The following is a 23,150-nucleotide window of genomic DNA, read 5'->3' on the forward strand; positions in this document are numbered from 1 at the left end:
GGTCACTGTCACTGTCACTGTCCTGCCATTGTTCACTGATTTGCTCAAGCGGGCCCAGTAACATTGTGAGACTTGTTACTGTGTTTGGCATATCGAATACGTTATGGGGAGCTTGCCAGACTTTGCCGTGTGGGCGAGATACTCTCGGTAGCTTGCTGGGCTCTCCAAGAGGGGCGGAGGAATCAAACCCAGCCCGGCCCGGCTGGCTGCAGGCAAGGCAAACACCCTACCCGCTATGCTATTGCTCCAGCCCCTGAAGAGAGGTGAGTTAGATAATACACTAGGATTAGTGAATAGCACAAATTAATCAACTACAATAAAATTATGGTTACGTACACTAAATTGTTAAACCTAGCTAGCAAAAGAACATGTCGTCTAACTGCCAGTGTATATGCTATTAGCTTTGGTTAACAATAAATGAATAAAAAGATAAAATGCTCCCTGTTGCCTCATAAAAGTTAAAAAAATGACATCAATATTGATATTGAGGATATGAATAAGACAAAGTTAAGAAGTACACACCAGGGGCCAGGTTCTTGGCTAAATCATTCAGCATTTAAGAAACAGCCGTCTATAATAGGGAAAGCAAATGGGTTTTGAGACAGATACACAAAGTAGAGAACAATGACTAGGCTGTCTGAGGGAGGTTAATGGCACTCAAATCACTCTGGCCAACAGTGAAAAGAGATGAAAAGACAGAAAGACTTGCAAGTCTCTCTACAAATGTGCACAGATAAACCCTAGGATTCCGAACTCCTGTGACAACTGACCTGTTAATAATGCTTCCCACACTAAGTCCTCTGCATACTTACTTCAGAGGATTGGTCCACCTTGTACTGTCCTTTAGATTCTGAACGTTTCATTAACTTGAATCACTTGATTCCAGAGAAACTTTGTATTTCTACTGCACTGTAGCACTGTAGCACTGTCCTCCCGTTGTTCGTTGATTTGCTCGAGCAGGCACCAGTAACGTCTCCATTGTGAGACTTGTTGTTACTGTGTTTGGCCTATTGAATATGCCACGGGGAGCTTGCCAGGCTCTGCCGTGCGGGTGGGATACTCGGTAGCTTACCGGGCTCTCCGAGAGGGATGGAGGAATTGAACTCGGGTCAGCCACGTGCAAGGCAAACGCCCTACCTGCTGTGCCTATCACTCCAGTCATGATTCAATTTTGTACTAAAATTATAGAACAAATTCATCTCTTGACCTTTATCATAGGTCCTAAGCTTTTCACCTTCTATTGTTCCTCACAATGACCAATCATAATTATCCTCTACATAAAGACAGTCTGAGGAAACAAGGCTCTTGATGTCTATTAAGACAGATTTCTGTCAAGCTTTAGTGTAAATACGCTAAAAAAAGAACCTCTTTTTCGCAATTCTCAGTTTTTAATTACTAATTGTCAGTCTGTGAATAAACATCTAATTTTAAGAAAACAGTAACTATAAGAAACCATAAAAAATCAAACACTAACAATCAGAGCAATTCTGTTAGATGTGGCAGAAATAAGTCCACCTATAAATAAAATTCAGCCAAAGGTTATTTGATATACTCAAGATTATATAATGTTCAATATTTGAACTTAAAATTTTTTCACTAAAATGACTTGGTGAAATAAAACAAGCTATACAACTTTTTTTTTTTCTCCAAAGGACAGAGAGTAAATATTTTCAGCTTTTAGATCAATTCTCCACAGTATGAAAGAAATCATAGATAATGGGAAAAGTAAAGTAAAGGCCCACCCGTTGATCATCGATTTGCTCGAGCGGGCCCAGCGGTGCCTAAGGTTTGCCTTAGGCGGTATAGATAATGGGTAATAATGAATATAGCTATTTTCCAATAAAACTTTATTTATAAAAATACATCAGCTCACAAGCTATAGTTTGCAGATTCCTGACATATAAAATCACTTTCCAATGTAGGTTATTTTGACAACAGAAAACAAGATGAACTGATAAATTTATCACTAACCTAAAAAAAAAGACTGATTATTTAGATTTTTGTTCAATTTATGCTTTTCTACACAGACTTTTCTTCACCAGGGAACCCATGTAAGAGTAGATCAGAGAATGGCTTAAGAAAGGTTATTCATAAATGTTTTTCTATTATTTAGAAACTACAGTCTTATTCTTTAAATAAAAAAAACTTTATCAAAGATAATTGCAGAAGATAAATTTAAGATTACTCACCCATATTTGGCCAGAGATGCTAAAAAGACCAGCCATGCCAGACATTCTAAAAAAAATAAGGAAAATAAGGGCACGGAGTAAGGTATACTGAAAACATAATCCTCAGGCTACATGTTTGCCTCTAGATTACTTTCAATACCTTGCTCTTCCTTGAATTTACTTCCATTCTTACAGGGCTTTGGGTCCCAAGGCAATTATTTAATTCATCCTGCTCATGTACACTAAAATCCCTAATTCTTTCTCTATTATAAATTCTTTCTCTCCATATATATGTTATCTGTAATATATATACTCCACAAGCACAGCAGGTAGGGCCTTTGCCTTGCACACAGCCAACCCGGGTTCGATTCCTCCACCCCTCTCAGAGAGCCTGGCAAGCTACCGAGAATATCCCACCTATACAGCAGAGCCTGGCAAGCTCCCCACGGCATATTCAATATGCCAAAAACAGTAACAAGTCTCACAATGGATACGTTACTGGTGCCCACTTGAGCAAACTGATGAATGGGAGGACAGTGCTATGTCATATATGTTAATATGTATAATTTATATATTAACATATATTATGAATTTTATATATAGTATATATAATATTAACATATGAATGTACATATACACATACACACAAAACCTCCAACCCTGGGTTGCTAAATGTCAGTGGAAAAAAAAACCTCACACAAACAACTGACTTCTCTTCCTACACAGTCATAGAATTTAGTAAACACTTTACCACATTCCACTAGAAATTTTAGACTCTGAGAAGCTAATTCTAAAATATCATGTAGTACATGTTCTCCTATCTCTGAACCTAATTTCACTATTTCTTTAACTTACCCTATCAGTGAGCAAAGACTCCTTGTATGTCACTTTGAAATTAGAAGCCAATATGTGATCTCTCTTATCTTCCTACAACCAAATCTAAGCCTGGTGTATATAGCTGCATCTGTCTTCTTTCATCACAGCTAGAGAAAGTCTATCTCCCAAGGAATCTATTTCCTTCACTTTTGTCCTGGATCTAATCCCTTGGGTCTAGCCAATAATCACTGGTTCTGTTATTTCTTCTTTTGCAGCTATAATTTCTCCCTTTCTACTGGATCATTTCCTTTGGCATAAAAATAAGTTTTACCCTTTCATCTTCTAGAAAATATCCATGGACTTAACATGGAACCCTCTATTGTTCAAGAGCTATTCCTTTACCTTAATAATAATTAAAAAGGATAAATAATTTAAAAAGGAAAAAGATAAAGAGCATACAAGGCCATACTTTTTAAAAAGCAAACATGAAAATATAAAGCTAGGAAAGGCTTTCTTAAATGAATAAATACTAATGTACTAATATGGTTATGAATCAAATATTTAATTACTAGTATACTAATAGCTAGTTAAAACATATTCAGGTAGTAAAAAAAGAAACAGCACACAGGCCGAGCAAGGCTATTTACAGTTGGGATAATCAGAAATGAATTTACAGAAAAGTATAGGATGTGTAGATATATGGTTTGGTGATAGGACACTTTCTATTATATTAATAACAATAATTTAAAAAGTTACGTTAAGGAAGCTGGAGATTTCCATCCAGTCAGAGGCTCAACTGATTGCCATTTCTTCTCTAAGATATAATTCTGCAGATCTTCAAAGATTCCTGGGCCACGGTATCGGCGGAATATCCCATCCTTTGCACTGTTATAAAAACAAGCAGGAAAAAAAATTATAGGCTATTGTATATGTATTATATACCAAAAAATGTAAGTGTTAATACGTTACAAATATGAAATTTCAAAATAGGAAGCCTTAGACATTTTATCACTGTATAGCTTGTGTTTATAAGCACAAAAAAATGTTGTTTTTGGCCATACCCAGGCATGCTCAGGGCTTACTCTTGGCTCTGTACTCTGCGATCACCCCTAGTCATGCCCAAATTACCATACGGGTGCCAAGAACTGAACCTGGATTGACTGCACACAAAGCAAATCCCTATCTGCTGTACTATCTCTCCAGGGTCTAGAGCCTTGACAGAGTTTTACTATTACTATGTTACTTTTTTATTACTTTTTTTACAATGATTTAGTCATTTCACTTAAAAAGTATGTTAGCAAGTTTTAAAAAATTATACTCTCATTTTCAAATTCACATCATGCCCTCAAAATCAACAAAACATTTCCTACTGGCATATTCCCCCTCTGTCTTCTCTCCTCTCACTTTCTTCCCAGATCTCTATTTTTAACTGTTATCTGACTCAGATATGCATTCTCATTACATATCTCCAGTCTAGGTCCCTCTTCTAAGATTTGGATCCTGATCTCAAACTGTCAGTTAAACTTCTCCAATCTGAAAATAACAAAGGAATTTCATACTTTTCCTTCTGGTTTCTAATCTTCCAAGTCCAATCTAATCTACGGCTTCTCAATAGCTTTTACTAGTTAGGAATAATGGTCATCCTAGTATCTCCCTCCCTGCAGTCAGTCAGTCACCACGCCTCAGTGATTCTGCTTTGTACCTATCTCTCGAAAGCATCCTTCCTGTCACTGATCAAGCCTCTCAGGTGACATCACCCAGGAAGATCCAACTGTACTTTCCGGCCAGGCAGAGAACAGCTACAGTTTTCAGGAGGCACAAGAGTTTTTCCTGGGCTTTCCCACATATGAAATCTCTTTCTGTTTTGAAAGGTGTTTCCCAATTTGCTTATGAATTCATATTTATCTATTAAAAATCTGGAGGCTGAAGTAATAGTACAGCAGATAGGGCCTTTGCCTTGCACTCGGTCAACCCGGGTTCAATTCCCAGCATCTCATATGGTCCCCCTAGCACTGCCAGGAGTTAATTCCTGAGTGCAAAGCCAGGAATAATCCCTGTGCCTTGCCGGGTGTGACCCAAACAGCAATAAATAAATAAATAAATAAATAAATAAAATAAAAATCAGCCTATCTTTTATATCATCACAAAAATCTTTGTCTCCCTCCTCGCCACTACTGACTGCCTGAAAGTAGGTTCCTTCTCAGAAGCACCTGTTGGAAATTAACCCTAAGTGCTTTAGGCTTCATCAGTGAATTGCCCCCGTTTCTTCCCCCAGAGAAGCTTAAACAAGTGCTCTTATGAGCACTCCGAATCCCCCAAATTTATCTTGAACCTTTCATTTATGCTTTACCTCTTACTGCTATATTCCCCAAGTCAGTCATGGTTACTTGTAAGTCAAAACTTCTGGTGATCCTGGACTTTGTATTTGAAGTAAATTGCTTTTCTATTTCCCCTTTAACTTTTCATATTTTACTATAGAGCAATGTTCTTTGCTTAAACACAGAAAGACCATTAATATTTGGGGGTTGACTGACTCAATTATATCTACTCCTGGGCATCTGTCAAAATTAGTTGACTCAGGCTTTGGTTTCTGTCGCTCCTAACACCCTATAAGAAGGGTCCCACTGTGGGTCTTAGATAGACCAGGCATCGAAATGGAAGAGTCTAGAAAGCATAAAAACACAGATACAAGCTGTTATGAATTAAAAGATGGGACCTCCATGGGGAAGGACAAGATAAACCACCTTAGGACTTAGTCCTGGATTTACCTACCTACTGTAAAAACGCTTAGCTTTGCACACCCTCAGAGCCGAGAGAACTAGTGTTGGACTCTATATCTCTGTGTTTATCCAAATAACTGCAAGTATTAATAAGAAGTAAACTTAATTGCTTAATATATACAACCGAAGGCAAAGAAAAAAGCAATACAGATGTCCCTGGAAGACAGAGAATCTCCTTGAATTAATCCCAAGAGACTTGGCTCCATCAACAGGCCTTACCTCTGTAAAGGATTAAATACACGTATGTGCAGACCTATACCTCAGATTTCTATGACTATGCTAAAAGCTCTGCATTCACAAGGGCCATTTTCATCCTTCACGCCCAATCGAGGCCATGAGTTGCCCCTCACAAGGGGCTCTCCGGCACAGCCTTGGCACATGGAACCAGAGGCACATGGAACTAATCCAGAGCTTGCGGCAGAAATGTTAATGGACTATGCATTAAGTTTCAGCACCATGCACCAACTCCCTGGGAGGGAAAGGGTGTCTGTCTCTTCCGCCCCCCCCACTCCCCCCACAGCATGGTGGCCGCTGCCTCAGAGCTTATTGGAAAGCCAGGTATGAGCCAGTGGTAATGGGGCAACTGCAGCCTCATGGGAAGGGGGGCAGAACTGGCTCATCCTTCACGCCCTACCGAGGCCACAAGTTGCCTACCCCCCCCCCCCCATGAGTGGCTCTCTGGCACAGCCATGGCACCAGACGCACAGAAACCAATCTCGTAATTATCCGGCTCTTGGCAGAAATCCCTCCAGACTTAATTAATAAAGTACCAGAAATCCAAAATCACATGGCCGTGATATGGTTTTCATAACCAGCAATAGAAAACAAATTATTTCACAATGCCTTTTCAGCAGTTCTGATGTTCGGGGGGTGGGGAGAATTCCAAACAACAATGATGCATCTTTTGTCAAAATAATGAATGCATTCAAAGTTGAGAGAAAGCTAAGTAGAAATCATCTGCCTCACAGGCATCGGGAGGGATGGGAGGGGGGTATATTTGGGTTCTTGGTGGTGAAAAATAATTACTGGTAAGGGGAGGGGTGTTTGATTATTGTATGACCAAGACTTAAACCTGAAAGCTTTGTAACTTTTCTCATGGTGATTCAATAAATAAAAAAAATTAAAAAATAAATGGGCCATTTCACCATCATTTCGTGAGTCCCTGTTTTTTTGTGCCTCTGCTGGGAAAACCTGGCACCCCAGAACCTGAGCACATTGGCATCCTTCCCTTTAAATAGAATCTTTTAAGAAAAATCAGTTTTTCTTTCAAATGTTAAGATGAACGAGTGGTGACAGTGGAAAACATCAGTGTCTTGGTAAAGGGGCCAAGAGACAGTACAGTAGGAGGGGCACTTGCCTTGGATATACACGGCCATCCCTGCCACCCCCTCCTGAGCCCCACTAGGAATAATCCTTGAGTGCTGAACAGGGAGTAAGCCCTGAACACTGCGAGGTGTGGTTCCAAAACAAATAGAAAACAAACAAAAAAGCATTCTGTGAAACATATACTAATTTATAGTGCTTGATAGGTCAGAAAATTTTTTATACTTACTGAAAAAATGCTGGGAGAGTGGTGACAAAGAAGCGGCCACTCAAACCTAATTGAAGAACAACAAAGACACAAAAGAAACAGAGATTAACCAAGCACCCAGCTTAAATTCTTTCTATGAAGTCTCCCAACTGTTTTTATGACCACATATATAGGAATCATTACCAAAGAATAACATTTACTATTTTACTTAAATGAATTTTATTTTTAATCATTTTTATATATGTGACATTTTCCACTTACTGACACAGAACACTTACGTACTTCAGTGTGTTACACTGGAATTTTCTAGCTTTTCTGTCACTTAGAGTTAGTTGAACAATAGCTGAGTGAATATCATTTAAAGTCATGTAACACTGAATAAATACATTAACTATTTACTAACTTGTGACCTTAGAGAAATTACATAAATTTATCAACAAAATGGGTATATTAAAACCTAGCTGAATTATTCTCAAGTTAAATAAAGATTAGTATATTATATGTTGAGCACACAGTAAAAGATATACTAAATTGTGGGTAATGTTATATCAAGTATAGGCTTCGAAATAAGATAGGAAATAGAGTTAAAATTTGCATATTTACATTCATCTGGGGAACATAAAGTAACAAAATAGGAGACTAACATCCGAGATTAGTACCAGGAATTTTGCTCCATGGCTTGGAGGCCAGCCACACATGCTAGGGGAAAAGGGAGCTCAGATAGAGAAGGGAACACCAAATAAAGGGTGTTGGGAGGATCCTCCCAGGATGGGAGAAGCATGCTGAAAGTAGACTACAGACCAAACATGATTGCCACTCAATGCCTCTTTTGCAAATCACAACACCCAAATGGAGAGAGAAAACAGAGGGGAATGCCTTGCCACGGAGGTAGGATGCAAGGTGGGGGGCGGGGGGGGGAAGGGATACTGGGCTCCGTGGTGGTGGGAAATGGGCACTGGTGGAGGGATGGGAATTTGACCATTGTATAATTGAAACCCAAGTACAAAATCTGTAAGTCTGTAACTGTACCTCATGGTATCTCACTAATAAAAATTTTTTAAAAAAATCAAAGTTCAAAAAAAATTGCATATTTATACTTTTTATAAGTTCTTCAAGGAATACGACATACATTAGCTGTCTTGCAAACCTTTACTGAACACTAACTACATATAAAATACTGTCCTGGGAACATGAGAAAACAGATAAATTTTGAAAACCCTACTCAACAAATATTTACAAAGAACTTTTTCCTCCCCTAGGAGATAACTGTTCCACACATGGATAAGCAGACAACAAAAGACAGCTTTTACTTTCACACAACTTACAATCTAGAGGTAGAAGGAAACAATGTAGTCCAATAATTATAATCACAATTATAAATAGTGACAGATAACATCAAAGGAGCAAACCACAAAAACCTGAATGGGACTAGTTATAAAGAACTAATGACTGCTCTTAAATGCTAAATAAACATTTATGTCTTTGTTTAAACACCCTTAAATATCATGGGTAAGTGACCTGAAGAAGGAAAGTTACAATATCCCTTCTTACATCAGGGTGACAGCATAAGGGTGAGTGTACATGCTCTGCAAACGGTGCCCAGGGTCAGTCCTGAAACCACATGTTCCTGATCACTAGCCAATCCCTGAACACTGCCACGTTTTGTTGTTGGTTGCAACAACAAAAATTGAAAAATAAAGCATCCTGGCTATCCTAGAAAATTGACATATTTAATGTATCTTTATTTACTGTAAGTAACATTAAATTTAATGTAAATCACAAATTTAATTTATATCTCATCAGTTTGCTTTTCCCACTAAGGGGAATATCTGTACAAAATAAAATACTGATTGTAGTAATCTGTCTTACATTTTAATTTTATATCTCTACGGCTACCTGCAATTTGAGATATTAAATCTTCACTTTTAATGGCATGGGAGATGTGTTTATAACCACTTTATAAACCAAAATTTATTCAGCAGAACAACTTACTAAGGATGAGCCTTCTTCTCAAAGCTTTGTATATTGTTTCCCGTATCAAACATAAAATTTCCCTACGACACTTAAGCGAAAGCATACTGAAGATAGTAAGAGTTTATGTTACAAAACAAACAAATAAGCAAAAAAAAAAACCACATTTAGTAGGTTCATTTATCATCATACATTAAAAAACTAAATAAAGATTATTCTGAGAGTAGAAAGACATTAGTGTCTTGAGAAGTCAAGAGAGGATTGTTGCAAACACCTCTGAATGGACACTTTCAACCTGAGCATTGTTTGAAATATCATGCTACCAGACAAGAATATCTTCTGAAATATTTAAATTAACAAAGGAAAATTATTGGTAACCCTAAATGTTTAAAAATCATTATACACATTTAACTGCTAGAGCGGTAGCACAGTGGGTAGGGCGTTTGCCTTGCACGCGGCAAACCGGATGACCCAGGTTCAATTCCTCCATCCCTTTAGGAGAGCCCAGCAAGCTGCCGAGAGTATCTAGCCCACACGGCAAAGCCTGGCAAACTACCCATGATATATTCGATATGCCAAACACAGTAACAAGTCTCATAATGGAGATGTTACTGGGCCCACTCGAGCAAATCAATGAATGGGAGGATAGTGCATACAGTGCTATCATTGGCCCTAGCAAAAAAAAAAAAGTGAATCTATAAATCAAAAGAACATTATTTTACTAATTATTTTACACAAACATTATTTTACTAATTTTCAACCTATAATGGTTAAGCTCCCTAAGTTCCAATTTTCTTGTATCATTGTTTTTAATCTTAAAATATAGTTTTTAAGATTAAATATTTGACATCAGAGGCAATTCATCTCAAATGTCACTTCTAAGAAACTGAAATATTTCATAAAGCTCTATGTCTCAAGTTATTTCTCCAAAACATCTCATCCATAATACTGATGCCATGGAGAGACATCAGTTTTATGTTTGATACTGATATTGATGACATTTCAATCTTATAAATTTGGTTGTTTTTCAGTACTTTCTACTGCTACTTTCTTGGTGATAATAACTAACATTCAATAAGCATTTACTTTAGTTTGTAATTGTGCTAAGCACTAAGGTGTTGTCTCCTTATGACAACACCTTTATTATCTGCATATCTCTGTATATCTTAGCAAACTGAGAGAGAGTTTCAACTTTGACTACCTGAAAAGTAGATGACCAACACATTTAAGGTTGTGACATCAGGGATTTGTATACCTTTTATTCTTTTTCTTTTCTTTTTAAATCTTTTTGATTTGGGGCCACATTCAGATGTACTCAAGGTTTACTCCTGGCTCTGTGCCCAGAGATCACTCTCAGTGGTGCTTGAGGGGTGGTGTTACATGGCTGGCCACATTCAAGACAAGCACCCTGCTCACTGTACTACCTCTACAGCCCTGAAAACAAGAAAAGATTTTTAAAAATTATGAAGCTATGAGAGCAGCTTATTTCAAAATTTGAAGAATGGTTCACTGCAACAAGCTTCCTAGAAGTGTAGTAGAAACATATCGTGTGATCGTGTGTGTGTGCGTGTGTGTGTGTGTGTGTGTGTGTGTGTGTGTGTGTGTGTGTGTGTTTTAGGGGCACATCTGGCAGTATTCAGGTTTTACTCCTGGCTCTGTGATCAGGGCTGACTCCTGGAGGTGCTCAGCTGACCATAATAATGCCAGGGATTGAAACTAGGTCAGTCATGTGCAAGGAAGGAGCCCTTAACCCCTATACGATCTTCCCTGTATTATATTTTCTACCCTGCACTCTCTCCAAATTTCTACATGTCCTGTTACTCGAAGAACAATTTATACTTTTAAGTGAAGATTTAAAATTGTACAGGGGCTAGAGCATTAGTACAGCGAGTAAGGTGCTTGACTTTCATGCATATGCCCAAACCAGATTCAAGCTGTGGCATCCAATCTGGACTTCAATCCTTGAGAACTGCCAGGAGTGATTTTTGAATGCAGAGCCAGGAGTAACCTCTGAGCCTCACTGGGTGTGGCTACCCCAAAAGAATATAATGCAATATCAAAAGGGGAAAATAAAAATTTTAATTAGCAAGTTGACAAAAAACATATCCAAATACACATGTTAAAATCAAATGGAAAATTATGATAGGAAACTAACTATACTTTGAGAAAGAATGACATATTGGATATTATTTTTAATTAATACTAAGTAAATTGGACTAGATATTAACTTGTTCTACAAGTTACTAGTTGCATTACCTTGAGTGTATTACTTAACCTTGCTAACACTCAGTTTGCTGAGATATACAGAGATATGCAGATAATAAAGGTGTTATCATAAAGCTAAAATATATAAGTGCTTAGCACAATTACAAACTAAATGCTTATTGAATGTTAGTTATTATCACCAAGAAAGTAGCAGTAGAAAGTACTGAATCATTTCTGCCCAGAGGGGAAAGGGTGTTGCTCCCTTCCGCCCTCCTCCCTCTGGAAAGAAAGATGGCGGCCACATGGGGGCCTTGTGGACAGCAGATATGAGCCGGGGGTGTGGGGGCGACTAAAACCTCATGGGAAGAGGGGCGTTCTGGTCCGTCCTTCACGCCCTACCGAGGTCACCAGTTGCCCCCCGCGAGCGGCTCTCCAGCACGGCCACGGCCCCAGAAGCACAAGGACTTAATGCAGAACCCAGCAGCTTGGAGCAGAAAAGTGAACGGACTCTGCATTGATCCAGGCCATCAAGTCTGCCGGAGGGGAAAGGGTGTTGCCCCATTCGCCCTCTCCTCTTTGGAAAGAAAGATGGCGGCCACATGGGAGCCTTGTGGACAGCAGGTATGAGCCGGGAGTGTGGGGGCGACTAAAACCTCATGGGAAGGGGGGCGTTTCGGTCCGCCCTTCACGCCCTACCGAGGCCACCGGTTGCCCCCCGCGAGCGGCTCTCCAGCACGGCCAGGACTCCAGAACACAGAAACCAATTTCTTAACTATCTGACTTTCAGTAGAAATACTTCCAGGGTCAATAGGTAAAAGAGCAGAAATCCAAAACCAACATTTAATTCTTGAACCCAGCCGTAGAAAGCAAATCACTTCACAATGCTTTTTCAGCATGTCTGATTTGGGGGGGGGGGGGGTAAACTCTAAATAATAGTGGTGAATCTTTTATTGAAACAATGAATCTAATCAAAGCAGATAGAGTGTTAACTAGAATTCATCTGCTTCACAGGGACGGGGAGGGGTGGGGGGTGGGGCTTTATTGGGGTTTTTCATGGTAAAAAATAAGTATTGGTAAAGGGAAATGTGTTTGATATTTGCATGACTGAGACATAAACCTGAAAGCTTTGTAACCTTTCCCACAGTGATTCAATAAATAAATTAAAAAAAAAAAAATAAAAAAATAAAACGTTAAACTCCAAAAAAAAAAAAAAAAAAAATAGAAAGTACTGAAAAACAACCAAATTTATAAGATTGAAATGTCATCAATATATAACTCAACACAATAAAAATTACCATTGTCATTGTCACTGTCCCCCCTTTGTTCATGGATTTTGCTCGAGCGGGTCCAGTAACGTCTCCATTGTGACAATAGTTACCGTGTTTGGCATATCAAATACGTCACGGGTAGCTTGCTAGGCTTTGCTGTGCGGGCAAGATACTCTCAGTAGCTTGCAGGGCTCTCCGAGAGGGGCGGAGGAATCAAGCCTGGGTGGGCCAGGTTGGCCACGTGCAAGTCAAACGCCCTATCCACTGTGCTATCACTCCAGCCCATTACAAAATTAAAATATTAGCAACACTGGAATAGAGTGCACTAAGTTGATTTCTGTAATAATTCAGTGATTTTTAAATGCAAGGCTTAATTGTGGTTATAGAAAAATCTAAATTATCTCTAATCTTGTGAAATAGCTATCACGAAGGTGTGTTCTCTGAACAGGTGATGCTTTTCTGTCCTTGACAACTAATTTTTGAGAACAGAAGGTTCGAGTACATACTCATTAAAAGTAATTTTCCAAATTGAACTTAACTGAACATCTCTCTGGACTATGCAGTGTAACCTAATGTAAGGCCTAACCTTTGTGGTGACTCCCACATCTCTTGCTACAAAGGTGCAAAGTGATTATAGTGCCCAGCATTTATATTTCTATTTTCGATTAAAATATCTTGCAAATCTATTAGATATACAATAGAGAATTATAGGCATAAATTAAGAATATGCATGAGCACTTCGTAATGTTTTTCTCTTTTTAAATTTCACTTGCATGGAAAAAAAAAATAAAATGACTCTGTATTATCATTGTAGTGGCAAAGTAGCCCTGCTAAGTTACTGTACTATAGGAGATCTGTGGCAAAATATAAATCTATACACAGAAATAGTCATTAAAATATAATCAATGTATCTATTTTGATTGTTTCCACTGATCACTCAAGATGATAGACTTTGTGAAAATGAAACAAAGACTGAAATAGTTCCTTAGAATAGAAACAAAACTGCTCCAGGGACTTGAGAGAGAATTACTGCTCTATAAGACACTACAAAATACACCAGAGGTTTGAGAGTAAATTAGTACTATGTAAGACACTCCTCTCTAGAGGTCATTGTTTGGGGGGTACAGAATCATTCTGGTGGTACTCAAGGCTTATTTGTATTTCTGTGCTCAGGGTCACTTCTGGTGGTGCCCAGGGAACTAACTTTACACACTGCCAGGATAAGAAACGGGGGTATGCTCCGTGAAAGCAAGCACCTTACCTCCTATACTACCTGTCCACACCATCGTTTTCTTTTCATCGTTCCTGTTTCTAAGTCACACCAGTGGTGCTCAGGACTCCTGGCTCAGCACTGGGATAACTCCTGGTGGGACTTAGGAAGATGGAATCAAGGTCAGCTGCTTGTAAGGCACCCTGTGTACTGTCTCTCCAGAGACATTATCTCTCTTTTTTGGGAGGAGGAGGGAGGGCGCATACACAGCAGTTCTCAGAGCTCACTCCTGGCGGGACTCAAGAAGCACACGTGGTGCCAAGGACCAAGCCTCGATCGGTCGTGTGCAAGGTGCCATGCCCTCTGGACTAGTATCTCCAGACCCAGAAGTTCTCTCTTTTAATTTGGCTTCTAGAACCCCCAATTTTTCATCTCTCTAGTATCACAGAAGCCTTATTCTTTCCTCTCTGCTAGAACAATTTCAGAAAAATTTCTGACATTGAAGCTCCCTGGTTCACAGTCCTCAAAATTCTTCTCTGCCACATAATCCTTAGGTAATCAAAATTTATCCCGTTTCTAATACTGCTGCATCGGCAGGTGCACAATTCAAGCTCATTTCTATTTGATTCTATTAAGTATCTCAAACTTAGAACTTGCACCAAATCTATTCTGCCTCCATCTTCTCCCTTCTTTTGCTTTCCACCAAATACTATAAGAAATTAATCAAGAAGCTCTTTTCATATAAACCAACCAAAAGTGATATATCGAATCAAACCACTTACTATTGCTGCTACGAGTTCAAGCTATCACTTTTATCACCTTGGACTACAACACTTAACTTCTTAATTTCTATTTCTTTCCACTTATGAACTCCTATTCTACAATTTATTTCACAGAGCAATGAAAAAAATGAATTTAAAATATACTGTATCTAAGCAACCCCATGCCAACACATTCTTTCCTCTCGGACTTCACACAGCATTGAAACTTCTTGCTAATTAAGCAACAAGACTTTTAATAGATGCCGTTCATTTTTTTAAATCCAACTCCACAAATCTATAGCAGCATTTCTCAACCAGAGGCCATATGACTACCTGTGGGATTCCAGGACAGTCCAAGGGGTGACAGGAGAAAATCACATAAATGGGGGGCCATGGGCTGGAGCAATAGCACAGCGGGTAGGGCGTTTGCCTTGCACGCAGCCAACATGGCCGACCCGAGTTCGATTCCTCCGCCCCTCTCGGAGAGCCCAGCAAGCTACCGAGAGTATTCGATATGCCAGACACAGTAACAACAAAGTCTCCAATGGAGACGTTACTGGGCCCGCTCGAGCACAATGATGATCAACGGGAGGGCCTTTACTTTTACCTTTTATGGTACTCCATGGTACTAGAGTAAAGGGCCAACCATTAAGACTGGTGACACAAGAAGAGAAAGTTTGAGGAGGGTGACATTCAGAAAGGCAGAAAAACACTCAACTGGCAACTCCCTTGATCATCATAATTGCTCCACAAACAGCCAAGTGCAGCCCCACTTCCACCTGCTGTTTGCTATGCCAAGAATTTTCCTAACCTAAAACATACTGAAATCTACTTCTTGATCTGTCACGATCTCTGATCAAAGAGACTCTTCCCTGAATACCCTGATTAAAATAATGGCTACTACATTTGTATTCTACTTTCTTCATAGCTCTAGCTACCAGATGATATTATTTTTCCATTTTGCATAGTTACTGTTTATCTCCTTTGCTACAATGCAAATTCACTGGGGAACAAGTTCTTTGTTTTTTCTCTAGGCATGTAATTTTCTTACCATCTGTATCAATAGCACTGGAACAGAACCTTGCACATGATAGAAATTAAAAAAATTTTCTGAGTCAACACTTTTTTCTAAACCTTATAAAATATTATTTTAAAGTCTTAGGTTCATGATTTAAAGTAAATAGCATAATCTTCAAATGAAATATTCTCTAGGTAATTCAAATAACCATGTGTGCACAAGACTTAGGGCTGGAGCAATAGCACAGCGGGTAGGGCGTTCGCCTTACAAGCGGCCAACATGGCCGACCCGAGTTTGATTCCTCCGCCCCTCTCGGAGAGCCCGGCAAGCTACCGAGAGTATTCAATATGCCAGACACAGTAACAACAAAGTCTCCATTGGAGACGTTACTGGGCCCGCTCGAGCAAATCGACGATCAACGGGAGGGCCTTTACTTTACTTTACTTTTATATATATTTATTTTATTTATTTCATTAGCTTTTGAGTCTTAGCAAAAATTGAATTTTTAGCATTTCCTAAGAATTCTAGCACTCTATTTTAAATTTTTGTTCTAAGAGGTAAAGCAACCTCTTAGAACCCTTTTCATTTTTGTTAATTAGATACCAAATAAGACTACTTTGCCTCTTTGATAAATAAATTAGATGTAATGTATAGTTTTTGAAAATAAATATTATGAATCAATGACCAATTTTTAATAATTCATAATAGATTTATTATACTTCATTTACAAAATAGCATGCAATTTACTAACAATGTAAAAGTAGATATGAATCTACATCTTAAACTAGAAAGACAATACTCAGACTTTAGATATGTAAATCCAACACAAAGGCAGTTCTTTTTGTGTAAATCATGAGACAAATTCTGGGCAAGTATGCCAAATCACTCAAGTATAAAAACTGGCCAGTCTGCATGTCTGAGGCACTCATCATAAAGTGTGTGTGGTACTCACTAATTAACAAAGCTTACACCTAATTTCATTGAACTCAAACTTCATACTAAAAGATGAAAACAAGTTTACAGTAAAAATGAAGTAACACTGATTTGACCTTCAAATAAAACAAGTTATTACAATAGACAAAAATAATGAACTACTAATTATAATTTCCCAGCTCCTAGGAGCACATGAGTAAATATGGCTTTGATTCAAATGCTCAAGGCTCTTTTTATTTTTATCTCTCCATGGGTTTGTCAATGTATTGATCTTAAAATATACCATCCATATTTTTTTGTCCATGTAACTGGTAATTCATTACTTTTTTTTTAAACTCTCTATGTTTATTATAAATTTACCTTCTACTTTCTTTTTACAGGAATGGAATAGTTAAAAATTAAATGTAGATGGAAAAAAATGACTGTTTGATGGGAAAAAAATCAAACAGGCTGGATTAATAAAAACCTAATAATGTTCATATTAATATACAAAACTATTCCTAAACTACAAATACAAATTTACCATGTATATCTGTTCAGAATTTAAAAATCTATTAGTCTCTCCTTTGAAAAACTGTCACTAACAGCTACAACACAGAGAAAATGACAGCAGTATAAATCATTCTGGAAACTACAAAGAAACATTTGGTATAGGCAAAATTCTCATGGATCTTAAAATGACAGCACACAAAAAATACTAATATACAAAAATAATAATAATACATCTTTATGTATAGGGTATTTACTGCCATCACTGTTCACTACTCATACTAAACACCACAAACAGTAATAGCATGTTATCTCTGATAGGTTATGATATAACGTCACAGAATCATCTATGAAATGCCCTTGCTAGAACCTAAAATCATGCCTCTAAACTGAATTTTGTATATTTATAGAAAATGCAGAATAAGAAAACACCTAGACCAATCCCTGGACTATTATTTACTAACATCAGTGTCAGGAAAAAATTGAGTGAGAAGGACTAAATTAATGATGTAAAAGCCAAATGCACTTGTTAAACCCTTGTTAAACCCTAACTCTAACATTATTTAAATATGTGAAAAATAAAGCAAAGTTAATATATGACTAATATTTAAAATTTAAGCATGAAAAAGCACTTATATATATATGTGTGTCTACACATACACACACAAACACACACACACACACATATATATATAGGAACGTGGCTCAGTGATAAAGCACAGGTCTTATATGTGAAGCCCTGGATTCAATCTCTAGCACATAAAAACAAAACAAGAAGTATATATATGTATATCTATAAGATATACACATATATCTGTATATATATGTGATGATACATATATCAACCAAGATATATAAAAATATTTGCTGATACCAGGTGATTTGGTATGCTTATAAGTGATAACTGTCCTATCAGTTGCCATTTCTATATGTTTAAAATACTCAAAATAAAAATCAATTCACTTCTGCAACTAATATTCAACATTAACGGTACCTGGTTCTTGAATGACATCTACCTTCCCAACACTAATCTGAAGTTGTTCACCATTCTTTGCAAATGTCTCCCATTCTGAATCAGTCTGTTGGCAGGACGGACACCAAGGAGCATAACTGTAAATGAAAAATAGCTAATGAATATAATCGGATGAAAAAATTCTATAAAATACAGTATTTAAATCAAAAAATAAATTTCTAACTAAAGGGAAACAAAAGTAAGCTTCCCTCCAATTCATTTACTGTAAACAGAAGCACATTTTCCCTCTAAAATTAACAAACATCACCTCCCTGAGAAATACATTAGCAAAGTTTGAGACATTTTCAAGAATCAATGTCATACATTAAAACATTTCATTTCAATAGGGTTAACTCTCATTTTGTAAATTTCAAGAGAGCATTTGATTTGAGGGTGAAGAGTTTTACATGCTCTACAAAAAGAGGACAATTTTCACAAGGGTATCCCTAAACTAGACAAACCAATTTCAGATTCCATGAGCAGAGCCTAGCTCCTCTGAGCTGGTTCACCTAGAATGTCAGTCATTTTTCAGTTCTGTGGTAATACTGAACCATTCTGAGAAGCAAAGTAAAAGCCATTAGCTAAAACCTCTCTACCTAGCTTCTGCACATCAAAGGAAATGATGACAAAGATACAAAGAGAGCCCAGAGAATGAAAGAAATTATTTACCCAACACTCATCTGATAAAGGGTTAATATCAAAGATATATAAGGCACATCTAGAACTTTACATGAAAAAAAAAAAAGAAAATCCAACCCCATCAAAAAATAGGGAAAAGAGATGAGCAGAAATTTACTCAAAGAAGAAATACAATGAGCCAAAAGGCACATGAAAACATGCTTTGCATCACTAATCATCAGAGAGATCCAAAAAAAAAAAAAAACTACAACAACAAGATACCATCTCATACCACAGAGAGTGACACACATCAAAAAGAACAGGTACAACCAGTGCTTCAGTGGATACAGAGAGAAAGCGACTCTCATTCACTGATGGTGGTAATGTCAACTGGTCCGGTCCTTCTGAAAAACACGATCATCCCTAAAAAAATCTAGGACCTCAGCTTCCATTTGACCAAGCAAACCCACTTTTTGGAATATACCTCAAGGGCCTAAAACAGAATAGAGAAAGACATCTGCATGCTGTGTTCCTTGGAGCACTATATCCACAATAGCCAAAATATGGGAAAAAACCCAGTGTTCAAAAACAGTTAACTGTATATGTCATTTGCTGCAACATGGAGGGACCTAGAGAGAGTATCGTGCTGCGTGAAGTTATTCGGAGGGAGAGAGGAAAATGATCTTTCCCATATGCAGGACATAAGGAAATATAATGGCAGAAAAACAAATGCCAAAGACAATGGAAACAAAGAATGTGAGAGACTCCTGGGAATATATCCCAGCAAAGCAAAAAAGTATAGTCGAAGTGACATCTGCACTTGTTTGTTCATTGCAGCACAAATTCTTTACAATAGCCAGAATCTGGAAAAAACCTGAGTGCCTGAGAAAAGATCACTGGTTAAAGAAACTTTGGTACATTTACACAATGGAGTACTATGTAGCTGTTAGAAAAGATGAAGTCTCTGGGGAATATAAAGAAACAAAATATGAGATTAATATCCAAGAATAGCTGAGATCAACACCAGGAGGATTACTCCATAGCTTAGAGGTCAGCCAGGCATTCTAGGGGAAAGGGCAGCTCAGATAGAGAAGGGAGCACCAAATAAAGGGTGTTTGGAGGATCCTCCCAGGAGGGGAGATGCATGTTGAAAGTAGACTATGAACTGAACATGTTTGCCACTCAAAGCCTCTTTTGCAGACCTCAACACCCAAAAGGAGAGAGAGAACACAGGGAATTGCCCTGCCACAGAGGCAGGGTGAGATGGGAGGGATAGGGGTGGGAGGGATATTATCCATGGTGGTGGAAAATGGGCACTGGTGGAGGGATGGGTATTTGATCATTGTATAATTGAAACCCAAGCACAAAAAATTGTAAATCTACAACTGTACCTCATGGTGTTTCACTAATAAAAATAAATAAATAAATAAAAAGAATGTGAAATAGTATTCAGTAGGTAACATGCCACTTGCGGAGATAGGAGAGGGAGGACGCAACCTGATGGTGCAGGGAAGCATTCGCCTGGGAGGAGCAGGAGGTACTGAAAGGTGGAAGCATTAAGCATGAAGCCCTATCAGTAACAACACTGGAAGCCACAGTGCAAAATCTCAGACACATAAAAGAACTCGTAGAAGAGACTGGCAGGAGGGAGGCAAATGGGGTGAGGGAGGGGGGCACTGGTGGAGGGAAACGGACACTGGGTAAGGGATAGGTGTAGTGCAATTGCATGCCTGAAACCTAATCATGAAGAACTTGATTGTCACAGTGACTAAAAGAGTCAACTATTTAAAAAATAAATAAAAATAAATAAAAACAGCTTCACCTGACACTTTCTTAAGCACAAAAGCTAGAAATACAACGTTTCACATTTTCCCCTCATTAGATAAACAGGAACAAGCAGCATGCTACAGCTGCTTGTACGGAATGGTGCCTCCTCTTCTCCTGTGGGAGGGCACAAGGCAGACACGAACACAGGGAAGTACCAGAGTGATAATAATCCAAATGGGAAACAGCCGAGCCGAGAGGGTAGAACAGGTGCTATGGAGACACTCTGGAGACAGGGACCTCAGAAGGGCCCACAGACAAAGAGGCATCTAAAACTAGTGCTGGCTTGCACACAGCAGGCCAGGGCTCAGTCCCCAGCATCCTATATGAATGATCCCCTAAGCCCTGCCAGGAGGGACCCCTGAGCTCAGAGCCAGAAGTAAACCCTGAGCACTGTCAGTTGTGCTGAAAAACCAAAAACCAAAAGGTAAATTATTTAAGGAACCAAACAGCAATCAAACTATCAAGTAGCAGCATAAGGGGCCAAGCACTGACCGCATCTAAATAGGAAAATGGTCTACATGAAGGTTCCTTCACATTAATGAGAGGGGAAGTTGAAGTAAACTGTTCAAAAGACAGGGGAGGAGAAAGACAATATTTCACTCATACCGAGTGAAATATTTCTCAGAAATGATTTCTCAGGAATCTGACCTTACAAGTTAAAGAGTCTGATTAGGGGAAAAAGCTGATTAACTTTGGGGAAGAGAGCATAGAGAAGTGGTTACAGATAAACAAAGGAACAGGAGTGACTGGGGCACTGTGATGGGTGTAACCTGATAAACCTAAGCTCCTTGTAGCAAAGGAGAAAGAACAAACCAATGTTCTCCTATAGTGAGAGATACCAAACCCCTGGGTTTTGGTGGAACATTCCAGAGGGAACTACAGTCATCCTGGATGCAACTGGGGGAAGGGGAGCCATTTCTATTTGTTCATTAAAAGAATGCAGGTTTCCAGGGTAGTGCTGAATGTGCCTTTTTCCCCCCTTTGATGATTAAACATGCTTCCCTAGTTGGAAAAACATTTGCTTACCAACAAAGCCCTATTTTTGTCTTCAGTTATTCCTGTGATTTGGAGTAATACTGGTAACTATTAAATCTGGATGATTACTAATAGAGTTTTTATACACTTTTACTACTTTTGAGTCCATTTGAAATTTATCATAATAAAGAATTTGAAATGTTATTAAATTAAAAGCTGCATCAAGCTCTAGAGAGGCAGGCTCGGAATTGCAAAACAAAGTAAATTTCTGCTACTGTATTTTCCACTCCTAAACTGCTTTTGTAAAAAGGGACGTCTGTTATTCCTTGATTGGGAGGAAGGATGTGAGAAAGAAAGAGAAATAGGGATAAAATGCTTAGCAAAAGAGTAACATGTTTATGCCCACATCCACAAATACTGTAAAATGCTTGAGGAATGGAAAAAAAACAACTGATGAAATTCTGTGAAAAGATTTAGTTATTTTATCAGTTTTTTTTATTTACTTATTATTTTCTAGGCCAAGGAATGTTTCGTGACAATACTCCGTGGGAACCTGGATAGTGATGATTTTCAGATTGTTCCCTTCCCTGCCCATGCTAAAGCTGTTTCTGTGATGACTAGCGGTTGCACGTGTGCCTGCTGATGGGGTTTGTACTCATTAGCTGTGATGCCCACAAAAGTGCTCACCAAGGGAGTCATACTACTAGCCATATGCCAGCACAACTTTTGAGTTGTGTCAAGGGGGATTGCACCCCTTGGCGCAAGTCATTACACACACCTGGCAGCACAGCTGCCGGAAATCATTGAAGGCACCAGAACCCACATATGGCAGAGCTGCCAAGCGCAAACAGCAGCGCTACAAATCTCCTAATTTGGGCACGCAGGCAGTCAAGAGGACGGAACTTACAGCTTTCATCAGTGCTGTAGCTGCTTCAGTCACTAAGTCATCTTGTAGTCCCCTGGTTCTATTTATTAATCCTGCTATGCTGAACTGAGTAGCAGTACGTGTGTGTGTGTATGTGAGATTCAGAGTGCAATGTATTGATACATGCAAACTGACTTTGCAGAAAAGAGAAAATTCCTGAAATGGAGCATTTGATTTCATTTTTATTGTCGTCCAGGTAGCATGGTTACAATACTGTTAATGTTTATGGGTATCTTCTTTCCTTGCAGTGTGTGTGTATGTGTGTGTGTGTGGGGGGGGGGTACACCCAGCAATACACAAGCGTTACTCCAAACGTGGAGCTCAAGGATCACTCCTGGTGGGGCTCAGCAAATACATGTGGTGTGGCGATCTAACTCAAGTTGGCCATATGTAAGGGTCCTTACCCTATCCACTGTTCTATTACCCTGGCTCCTTGATTCACAAATTGAGTGATTTTTTAATACATGTGGATGTCTATATTTCTAAAGCAAAAACATATTTCTAGTAAGCCCCAACTATATTTACATGACAAGTACTTGATAAATGTATAGTGAGACTATAAACAAACTTAAAAGCAACCAATTATGTTCTTGGAACAATTATTTCTATCCAAAAAGGTAAATGAGACTGAGGCAAGCAGCTA

The 23,150-nt window shown here is 38.5% G+C and overlaps 1 protein-coding gene across 1 annotated transcript in view; it reads right to left on the bottom strand.

Annotated features, from left to right (window-relative positions):
• TMX4 (thioredoxin related transmembrane protein 4) overlaps positions 1-23,150 on the bottom strand; it is a 44,102-nt gene that overhangs the window by 13,157 nt on the left and 7,795 nt on the right. Inside the window, exons 2-5 of the mRNA XM_056121709.1 lie at positions 18,145-18,260; positions 7,317-7,362; positions 3,741-3,869; positions 2,190-2,235 (exon numbers count right to left, since the gene is read on the bottom strand). Coding sequence (XP_055977684.1) covers positions 2,190-2,235; positions 3,741-3,869; positions 7,317-7,362; positions 18,145-18,260 — 337 coding nt within the window. The remainder of the gene's footprint in view (positions 1-2,189; positions 2,236-3,740; positions 3,870-7,316; positions 7,363-18,144; positions 18,261-23,150) is intronic.

This window comes from Sorex fumeus, unplaced genomic scaffold (genome assembly GCF_029834395.1).
Source record: "Sorex fumeus unplaced genomic scaffold, SorFum_2.1 ptg000044l, whole genome shotgun sequence".
Classification (NCBI taxonomy): Eukaryota; Metazoa; Chordata; class Mammalia; order Eulipotyphla; family Soricidae; genus Sorex; species Sorex fumeus.